The 19,029-nt window shown below is 38.5% G+C and overlaps 2 protein-coding genes across 2 annotated transcripts; both read left to right on the forward strand.

Annotated features, from left to right (window-relative positions):
- Positions 1-3,900: 3,900 nt before the first annotated feature.
- Positions 3,901-11,623, forward strand: LOC121809626 (probable alpha-mannosidase At5g13980). The gene is made up of 29 exons (XM_042210349.1): positions 3,901-4,404; positions 4,555-4,638; positions 4,729-4,817; positions 5,026-5,200; positions 5,373-5,492; positions 5,576-5,662; positions 5,743-5,814; positions 6,020-6,133; positions 6,441-6,541; positions 6,622-6,715; positions 6,790-6,957; positions 7,060-7,149; positions 7,332-7,397; positions 7,507-7,563; positions 7,657-7,870; positions 7,942-8,072; positions 8,223-8,282; positions 8,363-8,422; positions 8,501-8,572; positions 8,796-8,843; positions 8,980-9,099; positions 9,213-9,278; positions 9,670-9,782; positions 9,932-10,016; positions 10,374-10,484; positions 10,564-10,656; positions 10,759-10,806; positions 10,967-11,035; positions 11,124-11,623. The coding sequence occupies exons 1-29, from the start codon at positions 4,201-4,203 to the stop codon at positions 11,346-11,348; spliced, it is 3,036 nt and encodes a 1,011-aa protein (XP_042066283.1). The 5' UTR covers positions 3,901-4,200; the 3' UTR covers positions 11,349-11,623.
- Positions 11,624-11,904: 281 nt separating this feature from the next.
- LOC121809628 (signal recognition particle subunit SRP68-like) lies at positions 11,905-18,250 on the forward strand. The gene is made up of 13 exons (XM_042210350.1): positions 11,905-12,253; positions 12,336-12,402; positions 12,563-12,673; positions 13,130-13,325; positions 13,857-13,942; positions 14,134-14,329; positions 14,501-14,612; positions 15,482-15,609; positions 15,711-15,917; positions 16,006-16,115; positions 16,508-16,637; positions 16,970-17,119; positions 17,836-18,250. The coding sequence occupies exons 1-13, from the start codon at positions 12,163-12,165 to the stop codon at positions 18,055-18,057; spliced, it is 1,806 nt and encodes a 601-aa protein (XP_042066284.1). The 5' UTR covers positions 11,905-12,162; the 3' UTR covers positions 18,058-18,250.
- The last annotated feature ends 779 nt before the right edge of the window (positions 18,251-19,029 follow it).

Here is a 19,029-nt window from a genome sequence, read left to right on the forward strand (position 1 = left end):
AAGACTAACACACTAAGCAGAGGTCCACAATTCCACCATCTTCCCGAGCGCCGCAACCGAAGATCCCCCATTCGCCATGGCTTCCCTCGCTTCCACGCTCTTCTTCTCCACCTCCCTCCTCACCTCCTCTGCCCCCTCCATCAGCTCCACCACCCGCTTCTCCATCTCCTCCGCTGACACGAACCCCTCATTGGGCGGAGTTCCGGATGCCGTGGGGTCGGGGGCTGTTGGGAGGAGTCTTCCGGCGGTTCTCCGGGGACGGCGGTGGGGTCAGCCGACCCCACGCGACCCCACCTGCATCCGCCGATGATTGGAGAAGGACCTCAGTGATGCAGATAGATGATCATTGCGATGAGCTGAAAGCAATCCCAACAAAATCAAAGAATCCGTAATCATATAAATTAAAAATCATTCACGAAGAATATGTGAAAGAACAAAGATAAACCAGATGAAGAGGAGCTGCTGTGTTATATACCCAACGATCACTGACAATAAAGTTTTGACAGTGTATGTATGTTATGCAGTTAGAGTGTGCATTAGATGAATCCATAGAATCTTACCAGAAAGTATGACGTCTTCCATGTTTATAGACTTGCGACCAGCATGCTGTGCAAAAAATTCAACGTCTCTTGCTAACTGCTCTGTATTTCCAACAACAGTAGGTTTACCTTTAGCAAGAATTCAACCCCTCTTTTCATAATGTGTGGAGATATCTCACAGCTGTTTGAACTGATAGGACTATGTACCCACTAACAAAATTATTGACTCTTACAAATACTACATACAGACCTCTTACCAAAGAACATATCGTCTCTCTCATTTCCCTCATCTCTCACGATTCTACCTCTCTCGCATACCAAACTGAACCATGACGACGACACCAACAGTTCTAGTTCATCGGAGTCAGGTAGTTCGACATCTGAAGCCTTAGATGCAACCGTTGAAGATGCCATGGCGGAATGCTTTGCGGAAATGTAGCGCGAGGAGGCGGCGGCAGCAGCGACGGTGGCGGCCGAGCAGGTACATAGGCCTATTCGACGTCGGACGTATGTCCCACGCGACCACGCGGCAGCTCACCAACGTCTGGTTGAAGACTATTTTGCCGATCAACCACTGTGGGGACCGACTGTTTTCCGCCACCGGTTTAGAATGTCGCGTTACCTTTTTCTCAGCATTGTTCGGACGTTGTCGTCACGTGATGAATACTTCACGTATCAGGAAGACGGCATCGACAAACCCGACCTTACACCATTGCAAAAGTGCACGGCTGCAATCCGTCAGTTGGCCTACGGCACCACGACGGACCTATTCGACGAATACCTCCACGTCGGGGAAACAACCGGTCGCGAGTGCCTGAAGAGCTTTTGTAGGGGGACCGTGGAGGCCTACGACAACACATATTTGCGCAAGCCGACTGCCACTGATTGCCAGGGCCTGATGAAGATGCACGAGACAGTGCACGGCTTTCCTGTGATGCTAGGGAGAATCGACTGTATGCACTGGCAGTGGAAGAATTGTCTGATGGCATGGAGAGGCCAATTCACTAGTGGTTACAAGGGCAGCCACCCGACGATGATCCTCGAAGCCGTCGCTGACTATCGACTCTGGATCTGACGTGCTTACTTCGGCGTAGCCGGATCGAACAACGACATTAACGTCCCCAACTCATCCACCCTCTTCACCGAGGAATGTAACGGCAGCGGCCCGACCATCGAGTTCACTACCAATAGGCGCCAATACCACATGGGGTACTACTTGGCCGATGACATCTACCCACGATGGCCTATTTTTGTGAAGATGATCAGCTATCCAATTGGTGAGAAGAGGGTTTTATTTGCGCACAAGCAGGAGTCGGCGAGGAAGGATGTCAAGCGGACATTTGGTGTGCTCCAAGCACGGTGGGCGATTGTGAAAGGCCGGCTCGTTTCTGGTTCAAGGAAGCATCACAAGTTGGAACGAAGATGACGGTGCATCTAGTTCGTCCAGCACGTCGACCGAGCCAACCGCTAGAGGATTACCGTCGGGCTTCAATGAGGTTCTAGTTAGACAGGTCTCAATGCGCAACCAACAAGATCATGCTTAGCTCATGAACGACATGGTTGAAGAACTGTGGGCCCGTAACCACCGTCGTTGAATTTGCGTATTTTTTTTAATTCGTACTGTAATGTATTAATTTTTATAAATGAAATGAAGTTTTTTCCTATTTTTTTTAGTTATTTAAATATTCAAATAAAAAAATGCATAAGGCGCGCCTTAGAGTGCCACACTGCAAGTGGGGGTAGGAGGATAAAACTGATGACGTGGTGCGACTTAAAGCGCCCCATTGCTAAGGCCATCCACAATAGGCGCCCAGCGACCGCCCAGCCGAGCGCCGGCGCTGGGCGGTTCGCTGGGCGGTCTATTGCAGTCGCCCAGCGGACGATTGGAGAGAGAAACCGCGCAGCGCTGGGCGGTCCGCTCGGCGCTATTGCAGCGCCCGGATCGCCCAGCGCGATTTTTTTTTAAATTCGAATTTTTGAAATTTGAATTTTTTTAAAAAAATCAAATATAAAAAAATATTATTTATTTATAAAAATTGTTTTCTATATATAAAAATCAATTTTTATAAATAAATTTATACTACAAATTCGTAATAGCCCATATATATTTAATGGGCTTGCGAATTTATGAAACTCATTATTGGTTGTCTCTCTTTTATAAAGACATCCTTGAATGTTTTATGTTCCACTTTCGATGTGGGACAAACTCATTCTTGGTTGCCTCTATTTTATAGAGACATCCTTGAATGTTTTATGTTTCACTTTCGATGTGGGACAAACTCATTCCAAGGATGTTTCTCTTTTATAAAGAGATATCCTTGAATGTTTTATGTTCCACTTTCGATGTGGGACAATCTCATTTAAGGATGTTTCTCTTTTATAGAGAGATATTCTTGAATGTTTTATGTTCCACTTTCGATGTGGGACAATCTCATTCAAGGATTTTCTATAAAATTGTATTTTAAATTATGTCATTTTTATTTTTTTAAGATTTTAATTATGTCTTTTTTTTTATTTTTTTACTCTAAGTTGTAATGTTATTTTAAATTTTCATTTGTAAATTTAATTAATGTAATTTTTTTAATTATGTACTTTTTAAATTTTATTAATATTAGTGAATTTTCCCGTATATGTCTCGTAAATTAAATTTCGTATATTACGTTATTGTTAATTATTGCATTTTGTATATATTTGTTAATAGTGATGTGGATAGTATGTGGCTAGGCTATGGCTGGGCTATTGCTGGGCTATTTGCTTGTTTTGATGATGTGGCAGGAGGATTTTTAGTGCTGCTGATGTGGCAGTGGCTAGGCTATGACTGAGCTATTGCTGGGCTATTTCTACTGTGGATGGCCTAATGGTCTCAGCCAATCAATCTACAGATTTTGAGTTAGAAATTCTAGGGCCCCATCGCTCGATTCTTAAAAAAATTGGCAGAAAACAAATTATGCGCGGGAAAATAGAGAGGAGAAGTCGTAGGGACGAAACAAAGTCGCTTTCTGGTTACAGCTATTGAATATTTTATTGAATGTTTTTTTAGTCCCACGTTTGCGATATTTTAATTCATTTTTTAAATTTGTGATATAGAAAGAAGTCATGTACTACTAGAAGTTAATTTAGATACGTCAAAAAGGATAAAAAAAGTACAGTAAAAACTAAGTTACTTTACATACAAATAACTCTCTATCCATTATAAAATTAGCATAAAATTAAATTCAAAACGGAAGATTACATGTTGCATCCTCAGCTGAAATGTGTACTACTATCAGCCAAAGTTTGGTAATTCAACAGCATAATCTGTAATGATCAAGGATTAAAAAAAAAGTAAATGTGGAGTTTGATAACTCTATTTCTGAATCAAAAACTTAAAATGACAGTCCCCTCTCTCGATAAAGAGAATTACAGTGAGTTGCTGGACCTCTTCACTCCGCTCCTCTTTTTCCAATACGCCTCCACCAAAATCCAATTTTCAAGTCAATAAATTTATCTTCTGCTTGTCATTTGCTGCAGACCACATCCGCAATCCACTGATACCCTTGTTTGTTCTTTGGTACCAAATGTTAATGGGACAAGAGTAGGTATTGATCCATTTTCTGGGGTGGGTTGCTCTATTTCTCTACTTGGCTGCTGCCTGGGTCGATTCCAGCTGCAATTATATACCATGGCTGCATTTGGGGTTTTAGCGGTGGTCTTGAGTGTGTACTGTATGTGTTTTTTGGTGGAGGGGACGTACATGGTTTACAACACCTCGGGAGGCGTTGTTCCAGGGAAGATTAACGTGCATTTGGTTCCTCACACGCATGATGATGTTGGGTGGTTGAAGACTGTTGATCAGTACTATGTTGGATCGAATAACTCAATTCAGGTACTTTGATTCGTCTATTGATGAATTGGGGGTTTTGAGTTTCTTTCTCCCAGTTGACTTAATTGTTGGCTTAATATACTGATTGAATAGTTTGTGTGGAATTTGTTGAGTTGCAAAAATGGATCAATTGATTCCAGCATGCTTGTGTAGGTTGCATGTGTGCAGAATGTGTTGGATTCACTTATTCCAGCGCTGTTGGCTGATAAAAACCGGAAATTCATTTATGTTGAACAGGTATCAGTTTTCTGAAATATAAGCCCGTTTATTCGATGAAAAAGTTGATGGAATGCATTGCTTATGTTAGATGCTTTTATGTTGTGATAGGCGTTTTTTCAGCGGTGGTGGAGACAGCAGAGTGATGGGATGAAGGATACGGTCAAAGTCCTAGTTAGCTCGGGTCAACTTGAGTTCATGTACTAATTTTTATATTTGTATTGTTATGAAAAATTCGAAAAGAAGAGAAAATCCTATGTAGCTGGTAGGATGCACTGCTGTATGTTTGTTTTTGAGGTTTTGTTGTAGAGGTGTATGTGTTAGAAGCATCACATGGTTCACATCAGCTGATGAGGATTTTGGTTCATAGTTTTTCATTCTCATGTTCCGTTGAATCTGCATTTGCAGAAATGGCGGTATGTGCATGCATGATGAGGCAGCAACGCATTACATTGATATGATAGACCAGACAACACTAGGCCACTGGTACATTAAACGGGACTTCAATGTCACTCCTAGAATTGGCTGGCAGATTGATCCTTTCGGTCATTCTGCTGTACAGGCTTACCTTTTGGGAGCAGAGGTACCATTTTCTAGAAAATGCACCTATACGCACTTATGTTTTCTGACTTCTGATTTACATGTTTTTGATCTCTTGACTTTTTTATAGTCATTACAGAAGTAATGTATTAATAAATTATACTCCAGTATATTTCTTTATCTAAGTTGAATCCCTGTTCTTGTCGGACTCTTAGGTGGGCTTCGACGCTCTATACTTTGCACGTATTGACTACCAAGATAGAGCCAAGAGGTCTGCTGAGAAGAACCTCGAGGTTATCTGGCAGGGTTCAAAAAGTCGTGGTTTTTCCTCCCAGGTTTCAATACTTTTAACAATTTGATAAAATCTCAACTTATTGCCTAGTTACTGGGCCGTCTGATTTTCTTTTAATTACTGCAGATATTTACTGGTGCTTTCTATGCTGGAAATTATGAGCCTCCAACTGGTTTTTATTATGAAGTCAATGACGATTCCCCTATAGTACAGGTAACTCTTTAGAGGACCATGTGTCGCCTCAACTTTTATGTTATGCTGATACTGATATTTTCCATGTTTCTTGACTGAAGGATGACATCGAGCTGTTTGATTACAATGTTCAAGAACGTGTCAATGCCTTTGTAGCTGCTGCCTATTTTCAGGTGCGGTCTAACATTTATGGCTGCAAATCTATTATTTATTGTGGACTTTTGCTGATGCCTATTCAATTCATACACTGTTATCTTCACCATTTCATTTTCCTTTCAGTTTGGTTTATATGTTGTGATTTGAAACTTTTCAAATAAGTACGTTTCTGACAAAAATCATCTTGGTATACTTGTTAATTTCAATTGGTTTTGTTTGCAGGCTAATGTTACTCGTTCCAATCATATAATGTGGACTATGGGAACAGATTTCAAATATCAATACGCGCATACGTGGTTCAGGAATATGGACAAGCTCATACATTATGTGAATCAAGTTAGTGATGCTTCCTGATGGTTAATGATTATTGGCAGAAATATCTGTATTTGAACTTCTTACTTGCCTTCCCTGACACTCTTAATTGTTTGTTACATGAAGATATCCTATTCTATTAGAAACCTACACACATGAGGAAGTGTGTCATTATTGTCTTTCGTTAATGAACAGCCCAATATTATTTTCTAGGAAATTATGTTGTTGCTTATGAAGTGTTATTGCCAACAATCAACTATATGAATAATATTGATGTGCGTTTGTTCTGTTTTCAATGATATGTAGTTTATATTTCTGAGCCTGCTTGCAGGATGGCCGCGTCAATGCCTTCTATTCAACTCCATCTATTTACACTGATGTGAAACATGCTCTGGATGAATCGTGGCCTCTTAAATCCGATGACTTTTTCCCGTGAGCTCAATATTAAATATCTGAGGTTTATGTACAATTCTACTTCAGTTCTTTATTAACAAAATCAAGTTGTGTATCAGGTATGCCGACCGTGAAAATGCTTACTGGACTGGATATTTTACGAGTAGGCCTACCAGTAAAGGATATATCAGAGTGCTGAGTGGCTACTATTTGGTATGCCTAGAAACTCCTCTATATGTGTTTGATCATCAAGGATTTATGACATTCCTTACTTGTATACTTATTAGGCAGCAAGACAGTTAGAGTTCTTTGTAGGAAGAAACAAATCCGGTCTTACAACTGATTCCTTAGCTGATGCTTTGGCAATAGCACAACACCATGATGCTGCTACAGGTACTGAGAAGCAGCACGTGGCTGATGACTATGCAAAACGACTTTCAATAGGTTACGAGGAGGTAGGGTCTCCCCCCGATATTATGAATTTGCCATGAGTATAGTTGCTCACCTCCACTTTCTCTTTTTTGTGAAATCATTATCTTCTGACCTGAACTGTGCAGTCCAAGGATGTTGTAGCTGCTTCCCTTGGTTGTCTAACACAATCACCATTGTCTTCAGAATGCAAAACTTCTATCACAAACTTCAACCAGGCAAGAAATCATGCACTTTCCGTTCTATCTGACTTATCATTTGTTATCTATGGATACATGGAGTCCGGAGTGTTGTCTTCATTTTAACCTCGTTTATGTTTCCCTCACCATTTCAGTTACTAGTTCGATATGATAATTTTTCTTGCGGAATTAATTATATGCATGAAATGTTTTTTTTACAGTGCCCGCTGCTGAATATAAGTTATTGTCCTGCAACAGAAGTTGATCTTTCCGCCGGGAAAAAATTAGTAAGTAATATATTGACTTGACCGTGTGACGATTAATTAAAATAATAATTCACATGTTCTTTTTCATTATATTTTATAATTTAACTTGCTCTCTGTTTTCCATCTGCAGGCAGTTCTTGTTTACAACCCTCTTGGGTGGAAAAGAACATCTGTTGTCAGGATTCCTGTGAGCCTCTTGTGTTCGCTTCATTTTTTACTAAATTGTTAGTATGGTTTAATAAGATCTTGTTCATTTTCATTCTTGATCAACTTCACCCAGGTCATCAACGAGAATCTCTCCGTATCAGATTCTACTGGAAAATTGATTTTGTCGCAGCTTCTTCCTATAGTTAACGCTTCAGTAGCCACGAGAAAATTCTATGCTAGTGCATATACGGGTGAATCCCCTTCATCTGTCCCCAAATATTGGCTCGCTTTCACAGCAGTAGTTCCACCTCTGGGTTTTAGTACTTATGTGATCTCAAGTGAACAATGTAAGCCTTAGATCTTATCTTTAAAGCAGTGGAGTATAGTGCATTACTAATACTTACATGTTGCAATCTAGCTTCTGCCACGACTGAACTTATACCAAACACCGTTGGTATTGGTGGCATTGAAGTCGGGTCAGGCAATTTGAAGCTTATATACTCTGGAAAGGATGGCAAGCTTATGAAATACAGTAACCTCAGAAACTCGGTAAGCCAATTAGAGAATGTGTTATTATATTAGTCTTTTTCATGTCATCTTCATTCAATCAGGTAATATGCTCAAGGTCAAAGTCAAATATTACTACTGTCTATTACTAGCCATTCTTGTGCCCAAACGATATACATTTTTTTGTTGAAGGTCAATGTCTCTCTGGAGCAATCATATACTTATTATGTTGGGAGTACTGATGAACTTCAGGTAATCCTTATGCGTGGTTGAGACTTCCCTTGTAGAGTTATTGCATTGAGTTTAATCTGTCATATACTTACTGCTTGAAGGCTTCTGGAGCATATGTTTTTCGACCAAATGGCACTCATACAATACAGTCTGAAGAAAAGGTATTTGTATTTCTGATACTGCTACAGTTTTTTCTATTCTGACCCGATCAAGCTGTAATTGTTCATCGCGTGTTGTAGATTCCGCTAACAGTATATAGGGGGCCACTCTATGATGAAGTTCATCAGGCATTTAGTTCATGGGTACATCAGGTATGTTACACAAAAAAAATCAGGTATGTTACAGATTAGTTATAATAACACTTTTTAGAGAGAATGATTGCGCTCTAACACGTGACGGGCTTTATGAAGAATTGGGACCTCTTGTTGTACGATAACTTTTTTCTCTTTTATAGATACCTATGTTTCTTTTGATATTATTGAAGCAAAGTTCAAAATTATGTTTTTGGTTGACTGATTAACTGTGTTTGCATAGACCACAAGAGTTTACAAGGAGAAAGAACATGCTGAGATTGAATTTGCTGTAAGTTAATAGTCTTTCTTCGGTAAATTATATGCTATCAATCTGTTTAATTTAACTCTGTTATATGTCAAGTTTGAGAATATAAAAATAATCGAAATTCTCATATCAGAGACCTTATTAATTCCCTTAATATTAGGTCGGACCCATACCCATAGACGATGGGAATGGAAAAGAGATTGTGACTCAACTCAAAACCATGATAGGAAACAACAAAACATTCTATACAGACTCAAATGGGCGTGATTTTCTGGAACGGGTATGTATATCTGCTGTTAAATTTTAAATATTCCATTCCAAAGTGTGTTCATTCTAGTTAATGCTAATATCAAAATTTGTGCTGACGTTGTAAGTTTAACCGGTTCTTCTCAGGTTCGAGACTACAGAGCTGACTGGGACCTTAAAGTCGACCAACCAATTGCTGGAAATTACTACCCAGTATGTTTGCACTAAAGTCTCACATAAACTGTGTTTTTTCCTTACAATGTTATGTTGTGGTTTATGTACGGAGGAAATTTTGTAAGCTTAGTAAAAAAGCCTTAAAAAGTGTGAATCCATGAAACTCATACATGAAGGATTTGCTCAGTTGTATGCCTATAAGCATCAATCCATGAGAAAAGTCGTAGTTTCATTGGATGTGGTTACAACATTTGTAATTTCTTAAGGTTCATTTCACATACTTCTTGCTAAAACTCACTTTTCGGCGGAGCAAGATAGATCTGACCTCACTATTTCTGTACTCGAAAATGGGAAATCCACGGAATGCAAATTTAAGATCAGTCTTGGTTTATAGTAGTTTATCTTATGCACACCTCTGTTTCCCTTTCAGATTAATCTTGGAATTTACATCAAAGATACGAGCACAGAGATGTCAGTTTTGGTGGATAGATCAGTTGGAGGGTCAAGTATTATTGATGGCGAAATTGAGATAATGCTACACAGGTCTATCTGCTCCTTTTGTCTTCTATGTAAACATTCACTTGTTTTCTTTTGTCTCACTTAGTCACTTTTTTCTAGTTTATAGAAGTATTAATAATTTATTCCGCAAACACATGCAGCTTTAAGATATTTACATTTGGCATCAATTGCAGGAGGTTGCTTCATGATGATGGTAGAGGTGTTGACGAGGCTCTAAATGAAACAGTATGTGCCCTTGATACCTGCACAGGTTTAACTGTAAGTATAAAATGCTTACATGGATTTATTTTATCCTTGTTCTGAATGCCATGATAGCAGATGATGGATGTTTGCAGCCATTTATGTAGTTGTTGGCAAATGATACAAACATATCTCACATTGGTGTAAAGAGAGAAGTAGAACCACTATTTAAGTCTCATGTGCTACTCCACTTATCACCAATTGGTTTTAAGATGGAACCCATGGACTTGTATCATGGTATCATCATCGTCATCATCGTCTTAATATGTCCCACATCGATGTAAAGAGAGAACTCAAATGATTAGATATTGCCTGGTTTTCATGGTTAAAGATTTATATATTTTGAATAAGATTTATCAATGATATTTCACACAGGTCCAAGGAAAGTACTATCTCAGATTTGATCCACTCGGAGAGGGATCCAAGTGGCGTCGATCGTTTGGACAGGAGATATACTCACCTTTCCTCCTGGCCTTCAGTGAGCAGGTAAAAGCCATGGATAAGCTGCCCCTGTCACCGATTTTTCGACATTTATGTGCTTGATATTGCATTCGTATACAAGCAGGATGATAAGTGGACACATTTCCCAACACCAACTTTTTCGGCCATGGATCCTTCTTACAGCCTACCTGATAACATCGCAATTATAACACTCCAGGTAAAATAGTCAAAATGAAGAAAGTACGAAGAATATTGAATTTTATATATACCAAGACATGAAGTATCATGCGAGGTGATCATTGTTCTTGTGTCGCATCAGGAACTTCAAGACGGCGCTGTTCTCCTCCGTTTGGCGCATTTATATGAGGTTTATGTTCTTATATCATGCTTTGTGTGACTGTGTCAGTTCCCACTTCGGTGCACCTAAAGATCCAATTTTCCCTGCAAAATGCAGTAAATTTCTGAAAAATAGCATCAACTTCTGGTGCATAACTTCATACACTGATCTATTTCTCATATGGTATCAGGTTGGAGAGGACACAGATTTGTCTAGCTTGGCAACTGTGGAACTGAAGCGGGTTTTTCAAAATCGGAAGGTGAAACGACCATAAGTCGATAATAATCCTTATTATCATGGTTCTCTCTTGGAATATATTTTCATATAATGGTCTATTTTCGTATCAGATCAACAAAATCAAGGAAATGAGTCTATCTGCCAACCAAGAAAGGGCAGAAATGGAAAGGAAAAGACTACCTTGGAAAGTAGAGGGCTCCAACACAAAGCCGCACTCTGATTTGAGAGGTGGTCCTATAGATCATGTGAAGCTGGTAGTCGAGCTCGCCCCCATGGAAGTACGGACCTTCATCCTTGACTTCAACTCAGATATTGTTCCATACAACACGAGGTGAGTTAGTTTTCATGCTGCATTCTGGAGCAATGCTCGGGAATGACATCGATCTTGTTAGTGGGATGCCTATGTAAATAGCTCGATAGAGAGCTCGAATAAGATAGAGAGCTCGAATAACGGGTCCTGACATGTCGGATGGATCAGAAGTTTCGGCTGGTTTTCTTGGTGAGATGTGATCATTATTGCTTTGTTGTCTCTATCTCTCTTGTATTAGAAACATGGATCAGTTGTGACTTTTTACTTGTGTAGTAGTAATAACAAGGACTTTTCCTGCAATATTTGAATTCATAGCTGACGAAGATCTATGGTTCAGTATGTTCAGAATTCGTGATTTGCTAGAGGGGAGAACTAGAGAAGACAACCACATTTAAAAGTTTTAACTTAAAACTAATGTAATTATGAAACTAAAAATTAAAATGAATAGAAGATTAAAAACTTAATTCCAATTAAAATTTCGGTTTTTTGGATCGATTCACGGTCAACTAATCTAACCTAAATCTAACTAATATAATTTTCGATCCTCATTTAACCTATAACTAACATTTTTGGTTCCCTCAATTATAATTTTGAAACAAATACAGTCAACCCGATCCAAAGGATCCGATACACTCACTAAACAACACTCGTAGTCGTAAATCACTGTACGGAATCAACAGTAGAGGCGGACATCAAGTGACACGAAACCGAATCCCTTCACAAAATCCGCCCCTGCTACAGCCCCCGCCGGCGCACCGTGTAATATTCCTCCATTTGCCCCATTTCTACCATCAACCTTTAATCTATCTCCGGCGCTCACTGGATCTCAAATTCTATCGATGGCAAAGGGAGACGACGTTGCTAGGATGGAAATCGATCAGGATTCATCCGCCTCGGATCAGATTAGTAACCCTAAATTCTCTATCAATGGTGGTTCCCTCTCCTTCTGAATGGATCAGTTTATCTATACGTGTGTGGATTAGATTCCTTATTTTGGCTGTGAATTTCGCAGTGTTGCAGCTATTGAAATCAGCACAAATGCAGCACGGATTGCGCTTCAGTGATTACGCTCGTTACAGGTAGGGCTAAGTCATGTTTGTTTGAAATTCAGGCTTACTCATGCAATATACCTATTGGGGATCTGCTGTTTGGCTGGGAGGAAGGTTTCTGAGCATTATGGGTATTGAGATTGATGTTATCATCACTGAGATATATTGAATTTCGAATTTGATTTTTCAGGAGGTACTGCACTGCACGCTTGCGGAGATTGTACAAGTCCTTGAAATTCACCCATGGCCGTGGAAAATATTCCAAGAGAGCCATATCGTCATCTACTGTTACTGAAGTCAGGTACTATGTAATGCATTTCATTTGTATTTTGTGTCAACAAACTGGTTAATTCCTGAATCTATGGTCCTCTTGCCACTCTCAATGAGAGGCTGTGATACTCCTTATGGAGCTAATTCTAATACGTGCTTTTTCTTTCTCTGGCCAAGAAGCAAATAACCAATTGTCAAATTCCGGTGTGCAGCTGGCTGCTATGTATGTTCATGACTTCCCATTCAACATTTAGCTATAGATTTAGTTATATCCTGATCCTGAAGTAGGTTGATGCTTTTCTTGCGTGCTGTAATAAGCATCCTACAAAATAGTAGGCAATTATTGATAATAGAACTAATAGTAGTAGTTAGAAGCATTAACATCATAAACAAACTAATGGGCTGCATTAATCTTTGCTGATCCTCCTGCCGGCATCTGAGATGATCAGTTGATTCAGTTTTCTAAGGCTCCTGGAATTCATTTTAGGTTTCTACATTTGCTTCTATATGCTGCTGAAAGAGCATGGAGCCATGCAATGGAAAAGAAAACTTTACCAGATGGCCCAAATGCACGTCAGAGGAGCTACCTAATTGGCAGGTTAAAGAAGGCCGTAAAATGGGCTTCCCAGTTTCAAGAGTTGTGTGCCATCAAGGGAGACTCGAGAACATCTCTGGAAGCTGAGGTGTGAATCAGATCTTTTACTATAAGCTCCTATTATTTTTTCGTGCTAACTTATGGATGATTTGTTTGACCGTCTTCTGCTTTCCCTACTGAAATGATACATTAACGTATGCTGTACAAATACATATTTTCTTGAAGATGTTCATCTTTTCTGTGAGTTGATGTTGAAAAACGATCTTGTGGAGCTATGATCTATATTATTAATTTTGTGACTCCACAAGCGTTTCAAGAACATTATAATATAAATAGGTCAAACAGTTTTATCAGATTGAGTCTTCTTCAAAAATTTATATTCTGTTTCAAGAAGCTGGGGCCAAGAAAGAAGGGCGCACGACTTCACTTGTCAGTGTCCCCAGTTTTAGGATCACTTGTTATGTTTATTTTCCAAGCTGTGTAGGCCACATATTTTTTGACAGTAGTTCCCATAATTTTGTTTTCATTAAGGATTAAAAGTTAGTCTATATTGGTTGCTTGGAGTTTTACAAAATATGTCTTTTCTTATGGAGAACCTTTTTTTGGGTGTAATATCCAGGCGTATGCCTCTTATATGAAAGGGAGTTTGTTATTCGAGCGAGATGAACACTGGGACATCGCGCTAAAGTGCTTCAAAAGTGCCAGGTAATTTTTATCTCAAGTTTCTGGACAAATAAAATTAATAAATGGTTTTTCTTTTGACTTATGAAATTGGCCTTAGTGGCATATTTTGCTAGTTCATCTCTTCTACTGCTTCATTAAAAAATTTAAGCTTTTGCTGTAGTTGCTCTCACGAAGACTTGTCTGTTGATGGCTAACTTCCTTCATTTTGACAGGGCCGTGTATGAGGAACTGGGAAAGTATGGGGATCTAGAGAACCAAGTTTTATGCCGGGAGCGGGTTGAGGAACTTGAGCCTAGCATAAGATATTGTCTACACAAAGTTGGGGAGTCAAATTTACAGACTTCTGAACTAGTCCATATAGGAGAAATGGAAGGGCCTGCCCTGGACCTTTTTAAAGCTAAATTGGAGGTGAGTCTATATCATCAAGGCAACGTACGATATATATTTATTAACTGCCAGCTCCTTCACACACGAATCTATCTCAAAGCAGTTTGTTCTGTCCTTTTCAAGTTTTGTATCCTTGCTGCATTTCTCATTCCGTGTATTGTTATTGGTAATTTGATTTGCCATCATCACCAGGCGGTCATGGCCGAAGCCCGATCTCAACAAGCGGCATCATTGACTGAATTTCATTGGCTTGGCCACAGATTTCCCATTTTAAATGCAAAGATTCGGGTTGCCATACTCAAAGGTACATGGTTTTTGGATGCATTATAAGTACCGTGGAGCGTGGACATGAACAAATCCTAGTGAACTTGAGCAAATGCCTTGAATTGCAATTAATATATAACTTTGGAAATGCTGTAATTACAAACACCATAGTTTAGTTGTTTTTGCAACATCCTTCAATTCTTTTTGACGAAATTTGTCGCATGAACGACTTCATTTGCAAAAATTGTAGATGTTGTATTGCAAAAGATTCAAATATGATGTCGCAATAGTAATGTTTTAGAAATTGTGTTAATGTTAGTAATTAAAAATTGAGTCAATATTATGTTTGCAGCAATTGACCCTTTCTTTTCCTGCTTGATGCATAATGGCATGACAGAAAAAGGCTAAGTGAGTTGTGTTTGTATGGCTTTTATAGAAGACGACCAAGCCATGTATCTGGGAACCCATAGTGAAGCCTTATCTTTGTGCCATTTTGGATGATCATGCTTCCAGGAGCTCCTTAATTCAGTTAGTTACTGGATGCACCTAGCACTAACTCACAATGTGTATTACATTTTTAGTTTCCATTTGATCAGCCTAGAGTTTTGTTTTCAATTTTCCTGCTGTGGTTGAGCTTAGGCTAACACATATTTTAAAGGTGAATAGAACTCATAGTGGAAGTTTTAGCCTTATGTTTGCATGCTATTTATGTATGGGAAGCTCTGCATATATTTTCATATTCCTGAAGCCTAATTTTTATTTTTCATATGACGTATAGCTCAGTTATGTATGTGCAGCACATATGCCAGTTGGATTTTATCGGGTTCCATTACTGCTATGATTATACTCATGGATTCTTAAACTCGCAAATACCAAATCTAAAACCCTCTTGTTTGATTTTTTTATCAGCCCAGGAACTGGAGAAAGATATTAATGTTCCAGTAGTGGATTCCGTACCTGCAGAGAAAAAACTAGCCATATTTGACAAAATATTTGCTGCTTATAGTGAAGCCAGGAGCTGCATAAGGAATGACTTGGTGAGTTCTGCTTAAGTTATGTGATCTGTGCTTACCCTATGTATTTTCTACATGTGCCAGTTTATGCATTAAAGTGTTTGACCGTATTTTTTCTGCTGTAGGCTAACACAGGTAATTCTGAGAGCATTAAGGATGACCTGAGTGGCCTTGATAAAGCTATTGGTGCTATCCTAGGAGAGAGAACAATCGAACGTAACCAATTGCTTGTGCACATTGCAAAGAACAAGCTCAGTAAGGTTCGTGATGACAAAAATGAAAAGGTTACAAAACCTGAAGAGCTTGTCCGATTGTATGATCTCCTGCTACAGGTGAGTACCTAAAGACTGACACTATCTTCATATTAATATTAGCTCTAATTAAGTTTTTAAAAAGCTAAGCAGCTTCTTCTTCAAACAGAATGCTGCTGATCTTTCTGATCTGGTTAGTTCGGGAAGAGACAGAAAACCAGAAGAAGTGGCCCTCAGTGAAGAATGTGAACTGAAAAGTTTAGTTTTCCGAGCAGAAAGGTTTGGCCCTTGTAATGTTTTGGAGTCCATTGTATCTTGCTTTTATCTCCAGACAGTTTATGTTTCATGTTGATTTAGTTCCATTTTGGTATCCAGAAAATTAATTTCCTCAAAGTAAAAATGATGCATACCTATCCTCAATGTGATAGCAGTAAAGATATTTGTTGTTTATGAAACCATTTCACAGTTGTTGGTTTATTGGTTTATGAAATAGTCGCCGCACTTTATTTACCAGATTTAATTTTTCTTATTTACTTGTTTCCTAGATAAATACCTAGCTCTTTTTGTATAGCATCTTCAAGATCCCTAATGAGCCTTCTGTTTTTGCTTAGCTCACCTTTGTTTCTGAATGGCATCCTCTGGGTAATGATCTATTCATCACTTTCCTGTAGGTGCTTTTACTTGGCAAAATCTTATAGTTTGGCTGGAAAAAGGGTAGAAGCATATGCTTTATTCTGCAGAGCTCGTTCTTTAGTTGATGATGCTCTTAAGAAGCTTCAGAGTTCGACCCATGCTGATCAGGTCCTTGCATTGCATTCCCTACTACTTCAGTATACTCCTTTTCACTGCCATCTGACAATATGTTTCCTTGGCCATGCTCTGTTGTATTGAAAACTCCTTTTAAATAAGTGGGAAAACACTATTCCTTATTCATATGGTGGCCTAAGTGGTTAATATCTGTTACCAATTAGAGTAGGGACTAGGGAGATTTTCATTTGCAGTAGCATAGTTCATTTGAACTTTTTATTGCCATGTGGCCGGTGCAATTTGCTTGAATCTAGTAAGCATCATGCATTTTAAATCCGTACTTTGGGAATTCATTTTGGACTCAAACAATACTTGTTTTATTACAGGCTGCTATCAAGGAACTGAAGATGCTTTACAATGACTGTCGATCCAACATTTGCATAGAACATGCAACAGGAGTTATGGAGGAGGAGAAGGCTCCAGAAAATCTTTCTAAAAAGATATCAAGTATCTCATTAACAGGAAATGACAAGAAGGTATGCATTGTAACTTTATCTTTGCCTTGGTTCAATCTGGAAAGTAGTTAATGATTTTGAGATTCTGATATATCTTCTTGTACTAACTTGTTGGTTGGGAGGACTTGTACTTTTTCTTTTTCTTTTGGCCTATGTTACTTGAATAAATTTTTAAACTAATTAGTTGAAAATTGAATTCACAGCAGCTAGAATTTTTAAATTAATAATTAATATCATAGTACTTTGTTACTTCCTTTGAATACTTTCCTAAATAATTTTACCTATTTCTTTGCCTAGGCCAACTATTTTCAGGAACCCTGAACTAATGAGATTCTGTATTCAATCGTACAGTATGTATGATCTTGATCAGTGCTACACCCATAAACTAAACAGAAACAGAGAAAAAGTTATCAGTGCTTGAGTTTATCAAATGACCTTTTGTGATAATTCCACAACCAGCCCAAGAAACGTTACTTATACTAATGTATCTGAAATATATCTATATTTTAGGTGGATAGTGTTTGTGCTGTGAAGTTCTAGTCTACAACAAGAGTTGACTGTGTGAAATAAGAGAAAAGTTATGGATAGATTTCTGTGGCCGGTCTCTGTATGGGTCGGGATGGGTTCAAGTGTAGGCTGGGGTGGGTTTTCTTATGTTTGAGTTTAGGGATCTTTTTCTCTACAATCTTTTTTAATACCCTGAGATGACTTTTTATCCATGTACTCTGTTGCTTCAGCTTGAAAAGCTGCTAATGGAGAACCTGGAGAATTACGAATCAGCTGTTGGTGATCCTGCTACAAAGTCAATCCCACGCATTTCGGTCTTCCCGCCTGCCTTTCAAGCAGTCCCGCGCAATCCAGTTATAATGGATCTTGCCTACAATTCCATTGACTTCCCGTCACTGGAGAACAGGATGAAGAAAGACAAGAAAGGATTGCTGAGTAGATTTTGGGGATAAATTTCTTCTACGGATTAAATCTAGATTTTGACCCTTCTTTCTTCTCTCCTTAATTTGTGTTTGAAATATTACCGGGCAGACAGGAAAGAGAGCTTCTTACTTAAGGTGAAAGTTTTGACTTCTCAGGCTGTAAAACAGCTACATAAACTTGTGAGATGGGTAATTGTTAATTTGCGAGAAAACGTTCAAGAAACTGGTTCTTGGTGTTGAAATTTAGCAAAATATACGTAGTGTGACAGTCCATTTTCTCATATGCTTGCCGTTTGATTCAAATTTCTTCTAAAAACACATTTCTTTTTGTAAGTACTTGAGTTCTTTTCAACATTAGTAATCTATACATATATGAAACCTCAATTGAGAGAATGAAATAAACCTTAATTGACCACAATTAATTGATATTATTGTGGTATGAGTAAAACATAAAACAAGTCTCTATAAATACCCACTCACAAAACTACTTCTTTCAGCGAAATTCCAACAATAAAAATTAAGAAGAAAGGAAGGTTGGCGAGTGATCCAAACTAATAAGGAATGCAAATTGTCGAATTTGATTTTAAAACTAGTGAGTATTTTATGAAATTTTATAGTCATGAACTTTTGTTACTATTGCGATTTTCAATAGTGGACTTCTTGCATAATTTTATATCATGTACTATTGTGGTCAAACACAAGTTACAATATAAGATCCGTGAGTGATTTTTGTTTGAAGTTCTTTCCAACGAATGGAATGCAAACTGATTGGATGAAAAAAATGACACTGGCGTATGACAATGGAAGTGCTAGAAAAGATTACCGAAGAAGATGAAGATTACTTATATAATGGAGGCGGAAAGAAAAAGTTGGGGGAGAATATAACTTAAAAACGTATTAAAGCATATATAAGAGAAGGTGGTGGGGAATTCTTTAACCTAATTAAAAAAAATTCATTATTTATTGATAAATGGTTTGTTGATTGATTCTTTAAGTGATGTA

Source organism: Salvia splendens, chromosome 6 (assembly GCF_004379255.2).
Source record: "Salvia splendens isolate huo1 chromosome 6, SspV2, whole genome shotgun sequence".
NCBI classification, from domain to species: domain Eukaryota; kingdom Viridiplantae; phylum Streptophyta; class Magnoliopsida; order Lamiales; family Lamiaceae; genus Salvia; species Salvia splendens.